This window comes from Theropithecus gelada, chromosome 7b (genome assembly GCF_003255815.1).
Source record: "Theropithecus gelada isolate Dixy chromosome 7b, Tgel_1.0, whole genome shotgun sequence".
Classification (NCBI taxonomy): Eukaryota; Metazoa; Chordata; class Mammalia; order Primates; family Cercopithecidae; genus Theropithecus; species Theropithecus gelada.
In genome coordinates this window covers 78,623,534-78,636,029 of record NC_037675.1, presented here as the reverse complement: position 1 = coordinate 78,636,029, position 12,496 = coordinate 78,623,534, and the positions used below count along the sequence as shown (strand labels likewise).

At 50.0% G+C, this 12,496-nt stretch overlaps 1 protein-coding gene across 1 annotated transcript in view; it reads left to right on the top strand.

The window, feature by feature from the left end:
• POMT2 (protein O-mannosyltransferase 2) overlaps window positions 1–12,496 on the top strand; it is a 47,739-nt gene extending 35,243 nt beyond the window's left edge. The window contains exons 12-21 of the mRNA XM_025391801.1: window positions 704–782; window positions 1,869–2,020; window positions 2,460–2,551; window positions 3,621–3,697; window positions 7,048–7,119; window positions 7,422–7,481; window positions 7,574–7,679; window positions 8,639–8,779; window positions 8,956–9,070; window positions 9,961–12,496. Coding sequence (XP_025247586.1) covers window positions 704–782; window positions 1,869–2,020; window positions 2,460–2,551; window positions 3,621–3,697; window positions 7,048–7,119; window positions 7,422–7,481; window positions 7,574–7,679; window positions 8,639–8,779; window positions 8,956–9,070; window positions 9,961–10,066 — 1,000 coding nt within the window. The 3' untranslated portion in view covers window positions 10,067–12,496. The remainder of the gene's footprint in view (window positions 1–703; window positions 783–1,868; window positions 2,021–2,459; window positions 2,552–3,620; window positions 3,698–7,047; window positions 7,120–7,421; window positions 7,482–7,573; window positions 7,680–8,638; window positions 8,780–8,955; window positions 9,071–9,960) is intronic.

Sequence of the window (12,496 nt, the reverse complement as noted above, 5' to 3'; positions counted from 1 at the left end):
GTAGAGAGACAGAGAGAGAAGCAATTAGCTGTGGTTTTTTTCCGAGTCAGCTGGATTTTGAATACTTAAAATTTTTATTTTATTAAATAAATTTCATTTTGTCATTAATACAAATTTATTGTAATTAAATTTTACTTTTGCAAATTTTCACAAATTTTATAATGAACATTTATTACTCGTTCCAGATAAAAGTGAGAGTTGTTACATAAAACTAAATAAATAAAAGCTAAATTAAACCCCTCTCATCCTCCACAGAAGTCTACTTAAAAAACCTGGTGATGGGAGCAGAAAGAGTAAGTGGCAGTGAGGAGGTTACCTAGCTCAGGCCATGCAGATTACAAGTTTTAATTTTTCCTCTCCTCAAACCTGCCTCCTAAGTCAGGCAAGCTAAGTGCTTCAAAGCTACTAAATGTGTGAAAGTCGCCCCCCACCTCCCTGCCAGCACCTAAAGTTAGCCCCTTTCTTGGCATGCCGTCCAGTGCTCCTACCATCTGTCTCTCCTGGTTTGGGCTCATCTCTTCTCCAGTTCTCATGATATTTCTTGAGAGTAAATAGGAAAAAAGTTCCTGATATGTTGGATTTAATAGTTCAGATTCTAATTTTTCTTATCCTGACAGATGACTCTGAACATCCTTGGTAAAAGAAGAAATGTTGCACATCTTCTTTCTATAGGATAATGACACTTCTCTCTTCTAACTTCTAGAACTTCCCGGAACTTGCACAGTCACTATCATGAGGCCCCCCTGACCCGGAAGCACTATCAGGTCACCGGCTATGGCATAGTAAGTAAGCAACAGGGGTGTGAGCAGGATGTAAAAAGTTATGGGCCTTGGCTCAGGGTTGTGTGGTGGGATATCTCCTCCCCAGAATTCTGGAATGTTCCTGAGGATAAGAGGCTGCACAGGGAGTCTCTTAACATTTGGGAGCTTTTTGGCTAGGCTTGTTGTGGGAAAAGCAGCCTATGAAGTCTGTTTGTCTCCATCTCTCTCCTCACATAATAACCATGCCATTTACATGTTTTGATACTTAATAAATATCAAATATGAATACTATTTGGATCTCTTTTAAAATCACCTTGGACATAGAAAACAAGGACCCACAATATGGCCCCCGACGAACATGTATGTTTATCTTTTGCCAGATCCCAAGTTCTCATTGGCTTTATTTTAAGTATCACTTCCCTGTTCTGCAGCTTTTGTATTTTACCACCTCAAAGAGATGCAGCTAATAGAGTAAAAGCTCTATGAGTACTTATGGCTTTGGGAGTAACTGAAGACAAAAACTACTAGTGGAAAACTGTATACAGATTCTGGCCTTCAGGTGGATTTCCCAGCCCTCTTTCTGTTTGCTTATCCCACATTGTGCTAGGTCAAGACTGTGAATGTTCTGATCTTCTTTGTGGGCATCTTCTGAGAAGAATTAGACATACACGTCTTAATTTCCAAAGTGCGATAGCCAGGCCAGACCTTTCTGGCTTAGATGAGTGAGTACCTAGATGGCCAAGGTAATGGATGCAAATGGCCCAGATCTGTTTCTGTTGGCTCAGAGTGATGTCTTGAGTTTGAGTGAAGGGCAAAGACATCTATTTAGAACTTGAACTGCAGTTCTATGAAGTGAAGAGTTGGACTTCTGGTTCCAGGGGTCATACTACTGTGTTTTGGTTGTAATAGTGACTTTTGGGACAATGCCAGTCACCTGGGATATTTCTTTGGCCGCCTTGTAACCTCGCCCATCTCTATCATTGAGCCCGATTTGGTCTTTGACCTTCATAACATGGTGGCATCTGAAGGTGGCCATTTCGCTTTCTGACATATTTTCTCTAAAGTCCCCTCACTTTCTTTGTATTTTTTTCTTGGTTTTTGTGGCAGAATGGAACAGGGGACTCAAATGATTTCTGGCGGATTGAGGTTGTAAACAGAAAATTTGGAAACCGGATCAAAGTGCTGAGAAGTCGAATTCGCCTCATCCATTTGGTCACAGGTTGTGTCCTGGGCTCCTCGGGAAAGGTTCTGCCCAAGTGGTAAGTCTCTAGGGTTTTGCTGTCCCAATCAAGGGTCCTGATTTTCCTTTCACTCTACAAGGAGTATGCCAGAAGCTTTCGTTTTCCCGTGTTCGCCTCCTGTCTGCTTGTTCTTAGTGGCAGATGGAGGGAGAGTAGGCATCGGGTGTATTATGGAGCACAGAACTCCAGGGCAGCTTTGGTGTTTTATGTGTTCTGATAGTTCAACATTTTCACATCTGGCTGGTGCTAATAACTCTCTGGGTCTATGTCTCTTTCAAAAATGGGACTACTGTATGCTGGACTATCCTAGGATAGTTGTCCAACATGGAACATGAAGAAATAATGGCCACCAGGTGGAAAAGAGAAGGAGCCTGTGGATTTAAGAGCAGAAGACAGTGCTGCTCTCTGGTGGATTTCAGGTCTTCTGAGAGACATCTGTGACTTCTGCTTTTCACAGGGGCTGGGAGCAGTTGGAAGTTACTTGCACCCCATACCTGAAAGAAACCCTCAACTCCATCTGGAATGTGGAGGACCATATCAATCCCAAGTGTGAGTGAGGTCACTTTCTGGGCTGGCTCTGGAGGGAAACATGTATAAGAAACCCTTATCTTAGAAAAGTAAGCGTTTGTAGACTCTGCTATCCCTTCAACTTGCTGCTGTTTGTTCCTTGTTAACACTCTCTTTCTGGAGTTGTCTGTACCTACACAGCATACTCCTTTCCTTCTCATCTACTCCCTCCGTAAACTCCTCTCTGTAAAGTGGCCAGTGGCCATCTGCAGGTCCATCTGTCTCGTCTGCCTCTGGGCTCCTCTCTCCCCTGCACCATGGGCACCTCCCCAGCCTCCAGGCTTGGAGCAAGCTGGTACTTTCCCTTTATGCCTCAGTGTGGAGTCGTTTCCCCGTCCCCCACATATCCAGCCAACGCTTTTATAGAAAGTGACAAGCACAACCCTAATCTGTGCCCCACTCTCTACACCCAAGCTCCAATTTGATATTTCCACTGCATTGTCAGCTTCAACTCAGAAAGTATTTGGATTCATCATCTGTTTTCCTAAACTACCCACCTCAAGCTTATGTGTGCCTTCATTTTGTTCTTCCCACCCAATCTAGCCAAACCCACTAATCAACTAATTCAACAACTCTTGTATCAAGTATGCCAGGAACCATGTGGGGCCCTGTGGACATATTGGTGAGGAGACAGACTTGGTCCTTGTCCCGACAGCAACTGCTCCAGTGGTCCAGAATGATTCATTCCTCATTCCCAGGCCCTTCAAAGGGCCACAGTGACCGGGGGCTGTGCAGCTGTCCCTTATGCCTAATAGGAGAGCAGCATTTGAGCCAGTACCACAGTGAAAAGTGATGGTGCTGAGAGCTGTCGGAGTACCAAGCAGGTGAAGCCTCCTTGTCTGTTTCCTTTGCATTTCTCAGAATGCCTGATGAGTTCTTCATACAGCTAAGTAGATGATCAAGAATTGGGCCAAGCTTTCTTCTGTCTCTTCAACAGTTGTCAACTTGTCAGCAAGGTTGCACTTGTATTCTGGTGGGAATGTGGGTACCATGGACAGACTGAGGAGAGAATGTATGACAAAGGCTTTTCTCCTGCCTTTTTTTCCCCTAGTGCCAAACATCAGCCTGAATGTGCTGCAGCCCAGTTTTCCTGAGATCTTGCTAGAATCCCACATGGTCATGATCCGGGTATGTGTCCCCTTCTCATTTCATGGCATCTCTAAGAGCTTTTGGGCAGCCATGACTTTGGATCACAAGTCAATGCCATGCTACAGATCCATTCCCCCTTGTGGAGGAATTTGAAAGCGTCTTCACTATGGCTTTCCGTGATCCTCAAAGGCATTTCCCTCACCACAGAATGAGGATGGTGGTGATGTTGATGATACCAGTGAATGCTTGTACAGCTCATGCCAGGCACTACGTGAAGCACTGTACATTTATCAACTCATCTGATACTTACTACAATCATGTGGAGGTTGCTGTCATTCCCAGTTACAGGAGAGGGAACTGAGGTACAGAGAGGTCGGGGAACTTGCCCAGGATCACACAGCTAAGTGTAGGAGGGAGATCCAGCCCTCAGAGCCAGGCTGGTAGGCTTTTAGTGTTACTGCTAGTTACCACTACACTCCTCCACCTCTAAGTGATCTGTAAATCTGTCCAAGTGGCAGAGCCCCTGAAAATCATAGTGCTCTTAGTTGAAGATCATGAGATCCTGATAGTTCATTCCATCATACGAAATCAGGATCAGTTAGGATGGATAGCTAATTTGAGTGTGTTGTTTATATGCAGCATGAAATCCCAGCCACAAGCCCACTCATATTCCTGGACAGAAACTGCTTAGGCAGGGCTTGGTTGATTCTTTTTTAAGATTTTCGAAGACATTGTTTGCGCTGTCTATCATTAGTGGCTGACAGCAGTTGTAGCATCAAAGGTTTAAGAAAAATTCAGAGAAGAAATCTTTAAATTGAGGAAATTCTACTCACTAGCTTAAATTTTCCCTGGCTGTCATCCTGCTGTTTAGTGGAAGAGCCCCTTATTCTGGCTTATGGAAAACCTGTGTTCTGCAGGAATAATGTTTAAGAATCACTATCTCAAGCCAGCTCTGTGATTATCCCTCTACCCACAGCACTGCAGGGAGGTGGAGCGCTTGTTATTTTTCCCCTGGTAAGCCACTGTCGAGTGGACTTTCCTGGAAGTGATTATGTAAGCAGTACTCAGGAAATATAGTTGACTTATTTCACCAGATTAAATTTTTAAAATTGAAATTTTGTCATTTTTGCACATTGGGAGGTGATGAGTTGACATTAAGCATCTCTGGGTCACTTCCTCTCTGACTCTCTGCTTGTAGCTGTCACTGTGGCCTGACGGCTTAGCTCTTTTGAACATGTGCCTGTCAGTCAGAATATCATTCTGGGCCTGGGTCAAATTTTAAGACTAAATCTAGGAATTTCATTTTGTCTTTCATCATCTAAGAAGTAGAGTCAGAGAAGAAAAGGGAAATAGGAGAGCTTTCTTATTCGGCCAACAAAGAGTCAGGGAGGGGAAAGAGATGAGAACACTGAGTCCAGACTACAGAAACTGCAGGCGCAGGGCTCTTCTGCCGGCTGAGTAGTGGCCCGGGACCTGGAGGAGAAGGCTGCCTTGCCTGGTGCAGTTGCAGGAATGAGCCCATCCAGATTTCAGCCATAGAGAACAACTTACAAGTACATATGCCTGTGAAGGTTGCAGATTTTTCTTTCCTCTCTCTCTTAGTTTAGCAACAGAGCAGGATTTCTCAGAGTTTAATTTAGTGAATAAGATTCCCTTGGCTTGGTACAGTTCTGACAGGAGTCCTTGGGTTTGGGACCAAACTGTACAATGTGAAGGAACTGGTTTCCCTCAGCAGCTGCTCCAGGGGTCCAGAATGATTCATTCCTCATTCCCAGGTCCTTCAAAGGGCCACAGTGACTCAGGGACTGTGCAGCTGTCCCCTTTGTGTCTGATGTCCCCAGTGCACTTTTGACCTTGGAGGCACAACCTCTCCAGCATGCAGAGGCCTGTAAACTCTTCCCATCCCCTTGACAAACTGGATTCCTAAGGCACTGGGTGGCAGTCCACTGAACTTTCTGGATCTTTCTTAGGCTATCCCAGTGGTTCTCAGTTGAGGGCAATTTTGCCTCTCGGGACTTTTGGCTATGTCTGGAGAAATTTTTGGCTGGGAAACGGAGGGGCTGAGGGTAGGAGTGCTACTGGCATTCAGTGAGTGGAGGCCAGGAATGCTAAACACTCTACAATGCACAGGACAGTCCTCACAACAAAGACTCCTCAGCTCGAAATGTCGGGAGTGCTGAGGCGGAGAAGCTCCGGCCTAAGTCATGGCAGCTGACTCCCCTTCCGGGGAAAGGCCTTTCCAGTCTGTCCCAGTGATGAGGCTGACCCCAGTCCTAGTGGTTAAAATCCCGGATCCTGACCCTACTCCTTCCTGTTTTAGCAAAGACCTGGTTTTCCCTGTAGAGACAGGTTAGCAGATGTTCTTGGCTGCTGGATTAGGGAGGCTGTGTCTGGGTCCTTCAAAGCATGCATTGGGGTTGATTTCTCTCCCAGTAGATGAAATGTGTTCTTAGAGGGGAAAAAAAAAAACCAAACTTATTTTTTATGTATATAGCACAAGTGAGATGTACAGTATAAAGTATTAAAATGTCATGGCGAATGTTTAGGGAAACACTTGTCTAGAAGCGCTCCTGGTAGAGGGGCAGTAGTGGGAAAAAATGGTGGAGAAACACTAGGCTAACGTAACCTCTTCCAAGTCTAGGCATGCATGAGAGTTTCCACTTTTCTATTTGAAATTGGCCCCTGAAGGGAACAAATAAGTAAGCCTTATTTTTAAAAAAATTTTTTAAATTTTTTTTGAGACTGAGTCTTGGTCTTTTTGCCCAGGTTGGAGTGCAATGGTGTGATCTCGGCTCACTGCAACCTCCACCTCTCGGGTTCAAGTGATTCTCCTGCCTCAGCCTCCCGAGTGGCTGGGATTACAGGCACCCACCACTACGCTCAGCTAATTTTTTGTATTTTTTAGTAAAGATGGGGTTTCACCATGTTGGCCAGGCTGGTCTCGAACTCCTGACCTCAGGTGGTCCACCCACCTCGGCCTCCCAAAGTGCTGGGATTACAGGCATGAGCCACTGTGCCTGGCAGTAAGCCTCATTTTATATCCCCTCTCCGATCATTTTCACACCTTGTCCTTGGCTTGGCAGATGGGTATATATTTTGTGCCCATTGGAACAATTTCCTCATTCCCCTTTCCCTTCTTTTTCCCTAGCGTAGAGGGTTGGAATGGACCCCTTATGGGAAATGGAGGCTTGTTTGGGAGAAGTAAAGCAATTGTTGTAGGCAGGCAGACAGTGGCTGCAAATGATCCCTGATTCTTCTCTGCAAGGGAAGGGAAGAAGAGAAGGTTGTGCTCGGCGCTTGGCCCTGTATCAGAGAAACCTGGGCCTCACATTTCTGTCAACCCTCCAGATCTCCATCTTGACTAGCTTTTCTTTGCTACCTTCATGCAGGGGAACAGTGGCCTCAAACCCAAGGACAATGAGTTCACATCCAAACCCTGGCACTGGCCTATCAACTATCAGGTAGGATCCGAGGCTGGGGCTCCTCCCAGGAAATGGAGCCAAGAACGAGACCAGGGAGACGGGTGGAGGTGGGGGTGGGTATGCTAGGGCAGGCAGATCCTGGGATGGGTTGGCCAGAGGCAGGGCTCTGTTTTCTGCCCTAATTCTGACCCTGCCTTCCCAGAGAGCTCATGTAGAATTTGCATAGCCTGAGCCTCATGTCCAGCCTCCCTATCTGTGAAGGAAGACCATCTTCCTCCCCCTAATGGGTGTGGCCAGGGATGGGCTGGACCTGGGTCAGCAGGGTGATCTCCGTTCCACAGGGTCTACGCTTCTCAGGGATCAATGACACAGACTTCCGAGTCTATCTGCTTGGCAACCCGGTGAGTGCCTAAACATTCCTGGCTCAGGCCCTGGAGCACTTGCCCATGGAGAGTGGCTGCGTTCTCATCTGCCCATTCCCATTTCTGCACAGGTGGTTTGGTGGCTGAATCTGTTGAGCATCGCCCTCTACCTCCTCTCAGGGAGCATCATTGCTATAGCCATACAGAGAGGGGCACAGCTGCCAGCGGAGGTTGCAGGTCAGGTCCCCTGGGGCTCTCCCTCCCCTGACCTGGTGGTAGCAGAGCGCCTGCACCCCTGGGGAGGGCCGGCTGCCTGCTGATGGGCCATCCTTTATGTTTACCACCCCACACCTTCCCTTATCCTTTGCTTTTGAAAGCTAACGACCCCCAAGTACCCAGTGCTGTGTTAAACACTTTACTTCCTCCCAACAACCCTAGAGCATTGGCAATTATGACCCCCATTTTATGGATTAGGAAACCAAGGAACCAAGAGATTAAGAAACTTGTCCCAGGATATACAGCTAGTAAGTGATAGAGCTGAGGCTCAAACCTGTGCAGTCTGACTCCACCGCCCTCACTTTTAGCCCCATGCTATGTACACAGCTGCCCATCTTTTCTCTTCTGTCACCTCCTTGTTCCATGGCCCTGTCCTCTCTGGGCTAGAGAGGAGCCTCCAGGGTTATTGGGTTCCCATCCCAGTGCTGTTCTTGGTAACTCTGGCTGCCAGACCATGGGCCACAGCACCTGAGACAGTCACACAGGCCCTTTTGCCTCTGCAGCTGTCTGTCTGAACAGTCATAGTCCCAGACACCCCCTCACTCCATCCTCACCTGTGACCTCACCTTAGCGCTTGTCTGCCGCTGCAAAGATCTGTGTGGCAGCAAAGATGTGGGAGGTGGAAGTAGGGAGTGAAGCTGTCTGCAGGTGTAGAGGGGTTTCTTTAGAGGTTGGGCTGCCTCCTGCTGGTGCTTGGTGTACCTGTCATTGGTGCCCAGGCCTCACTAGGCTGGACCCTGACCAGAGTTCTCAAGCTCCAGCTTCTCTTCTTCCAGTTTCTGTAGCGTGGTTTGGGTTGGTCCAATGAGGTGATGTGACATATTCAAGGTCACACAGCAAGGAAGGGGCAGAGCTGGACCAGAGCCTGGAATCTCTGCCCACTCCTTGTCTTCTGACCGGGCTGTGCTGCTTGGGCCCAGGGTTGTCCCAGGTCCTGCTGCGAGGAGGCGGCCAGGTCCTGCTCGGCTGGACACTCCATTACTTCCCGTTCTTCCTGATGGGCCGGGTCCTCTACTTCCACCACTACTTCCCAGCCATGCTCTTCTCAAGCATGTTGACAGGTCAGTGCCACCCACCTGGACTTGGGAGACAGAGCAGGTGGAGGGGGGGCCACTGTGGGGCAGCAGTGCTGGGAGTGACTCTCTGCTCCTTGACTTGGAGTGGCTCCTTCTTCTGTAGCCCAGAAGTCATCCCCTGCCTGGCTGACTCCAGGTTTCTCTCCTCTCCTCTGCTCTAGGCATTCTGTGGGACACCCTCCTGCGGCTCTGTGCCTGGGGCTTGGCCTCTTGGCCCCTGGCAAGAGGCATACACGTGGTGGGAATCCTGAGCCTGCTCCTGGGAACCGCCTACAGGTGAGCATCCCTGCACCTCACGTGCCCTCCCAGTGCGGGCTTAGTGGTGCCTCAGCCCTGATGCATTCAAGAATCCCCTGTGGTGCTTTTAACAGCACCAGTGCCCATGCCCAGAGGTTCACCCTGGCCCAGGTGGGGCCATGGCTTCCAGAGTCCCCCAGGTGATCCTAATGTGCAGCCAGGTAGGAGAAGCAGGGCTTAATCTGCCTTTTCCCCTTTTGCTGGTGGTTCAGCTTTTGTGCCATCCCAGCACACCTGGAAGGGTACCCCTCTAGTCACAGTGACTCCCTGCCAAAACAGCTCCCAGAGGGGGAGGGTGGGAATGGGGGGCAGGGTACCCCTCTTTAGTCACCATGGCCCCCTGTCGGAACAGCTCTTGGGGTGGGGGGGCACTGGGTGGCAATGGGAGACAGGGTACCCCTCTTTAGTCACTGTGGCCCCCTGCTGGAACAGCTCTTGGCGGGTGGGGTGGGAAGGGTGGGAATGGGGAGTGTGGGGATGAGTGGCTGGAAGGGAGAGTTGTTTGGAAGTCTCCCCGGTTCCCCACTTGGTGCTGGGCCTGTGACCTGCGAGCACGTGCCTGCCTAAGAGGGCTACATTTACATGTTGACAAACACTCCGGGCCAAATAGCCCATAACGAGACCCCTAGAAGGGTTGCCCTCCTGGGCCTCTTGGGAAGAGCCCTTTTCACGATTGTCACTGAGTCAGCATCTACTAAGCTGTCCAGCTACAGTGTGCCCAGCGGGACTCAGACAGACAAGGCCATGAAAGAGAACTGGGCTTGGCGATGGGGAATTTCTCTGGAGCTCCAGCAGGAGGAATGGAATTCAAAGCCCCTCAGCTGAGGCACTGGGGGTGCCAACTGCTTCCTGCTGGTTCTCTCTCACAGCTTCTACCTCTTCCACCCTCTGGCTTACGGGATGGTTGGTCCCCTGGCCCAGGACCCCCAAAGTCCGATGGCAGGACTAAGGTGGCTAGACTCATGGGACTTTTGAGGCCACTGCAAAGATTCCATCCTGGGTCCAGGACTTCCCAGGAGAGCCAGCTGGGGAGCAGTACTGGACCCTTCCAGCTGTGAGGAAGCTGCCTAAGGAGCCTGAAGAATTCTGCCCACCAGGACCCAGCTCTGGGAGTGCAGCGGGAATGGAACCCAGCATTGGAGAGAGCCGGGAGAGAGCCGCAGCTCCGTCCACAGCACCACAGAACCACAGCACCACAGAACCACAGAGAGGACGGCACCTCTCAGGCTGCTCCCTCGTGCACAGCGTGGGGGAGGATGGGTGCCAGAGGGTGGGTGTGGGTGTGTGTGTGTGTATGTGAGGGCACATTGTCCATATCCCTGTGGAATACAGGCCATGTAACTGTGGACAGCTGAGTGTCATAAACTAAAATAGTCCAGGCTACAGTATTTTCTGGTATTTTTTTCATGTTGGATTTCTTTGGTTTTAGTTTGTAAGATCCATCAAAAATTCTCAGACCTCTAAGAGGGCCTTGAGGGCAGAGAATACTGACCTCACCTTGGGATGTCACCAAAGGCAGAGCAGATGGGACTGTCAAAGTTGTGCTGCCCTCCCTCCCACAGATGAATCCAGCGTGGAGAAAGGCGTACCGCCCCGAGCTGGAGGGCCTGGCTCCCACCACGCCCCCAGTGGCTGCAGGTAGCTGGACTTCCTGCCCCTGACGCACAGAGAGCACCGGACTCAGGAGCGTCGGCCTGCCTTAGTCCTTGGTTCCTCGTTTTTTGGGATTGTCACACTGTGAGACTCAGAGGAGGAATGATGTCCTATCCTGGGCTGCTCAGTGTTTCCAGGCCCTGTGTGCCAGAGGCCGGGTCTCTCCAAGTGCATCTGGCCTGGCCTGGAGGGCAAGGCAGATGCATTCTCCTGGCTGCTGGGAGAGCCCTTGGGAACCTTGCTTAGCGCCCAAGGTAGATGAGAGACAGGACAGGGAATCTGCGTGGTGCTGGGGTATGGGGACTCTGGCCTTTCCAAACTAATGTTCCTGTCACCTGCTGAGCTTTCCCAGTGTCACTTCTACAGTCCTCCTCTGCTCACCCCTCCCTCACTCTGTGGGCAGTTCCCTTTCTCTCTGTCACTGCTGCAGCAATGAAGACCCACGGCACCTAGAAATGCATCCCAGCTTCCTGCATCTACCACGCTGCAGCTCGAACGAGAAGCTCAGAGCTGCCCCTTCCACTTCCTCCCCGAAAGGGATGAAGAAAACCCTGTGGTAGAACCAAACCACCCAAGGCCAGCCCTTCAGCCTGCCTCCTCCTTCCTGGTGCATGACAACATATTTCTTTTGTCTCAGAGGACTTTGGTGCTTCAAGATTTAATGATGAATCTGCCACACTCCATTTTCCCCCCTCTGTAGCTCCCAACAACTGTGACAGGGTCAGATCTCTTTAAAGCATCTTCAGGAGATGGTTGCCACGGAGACTGGATATCGGTCCCAGGGACAGGCTGTGCTACCTACTGGGTGGTGGGGAGGGAAGCTTCTGGCCATGCTTGGACATTCAAACCAACCATCATTAATGTTAATAGAGGAAATACAGCAACATCAAAAGCAAGGCAGGTTGGTTAATTAGATCTGGGGCCTGATGACCTCCCTCTCCCACCGCTACAGCCCTTTTGACTTCCCCCAGCAGGAAGCGCTGTCTGCGGCTGAGTCTGGGCTGCTTGCTTAATTGCATTTCTGGCAGGGAAGGAGAGGAGGGATGCAGAAGCTCTGCTCCCTGCTTCCACCTCACCATGTTTCCTCCCCTCCCCTCCCTCCCTCTCCTCCCCACAGGCAGAACTGCTTTCTTCTGAGCCGGGTGGGCTCTCCTGCAGGTAGAATGCAGGGATCTGTGCTTGGCTCTTAGCAAAGCAGGTGGCCCACAGTGACCTCCAGGAGGTGGCTGATTTTCCTTTGTGCCTTCTTGTTTCTCAGTAGGAACTTGGAAGGGAGGAGCTCTGAAGGAGCCAGAGGGGCAGCCACCCCGCATGAGGGTGAGGAAGGAGAAGCCCAGCAGCCTCTACCCATCCCTCCCTCCCAGTTAGGCTGCACTGGGGCCGAACGCTTCCCTGGGCTCCCACTGCCTTCTAAGGAGCCAAGGAGAATTTCCTGCCCACTTTCTCTTCCTCCATGCCCAAACTGGCAGGTGCTTCTCTGGGGGCAAGGTCACATGGGTTGATGTAGCTTTGAGTGCTGAGGTTCTGTTTTCTGCAAGATGCTGGAGAAAGGCTGTCAGGGTGCTTCTCTGAATATGGGCTTTAGCCTTAGCACTGGCAGAAACGTGATGTGTCCCACAAACCGCTGGTAGAGGAAGATGTTCGTCAGTCCAACCTCCATCCAGCTTCTTGAGCCTATTTGGTTTAAAAAAAAAAAAAAAGGCTTCTAATCAGAAGCCACTGACTTTTATAATAAATAGCAGTTGTTTTGAA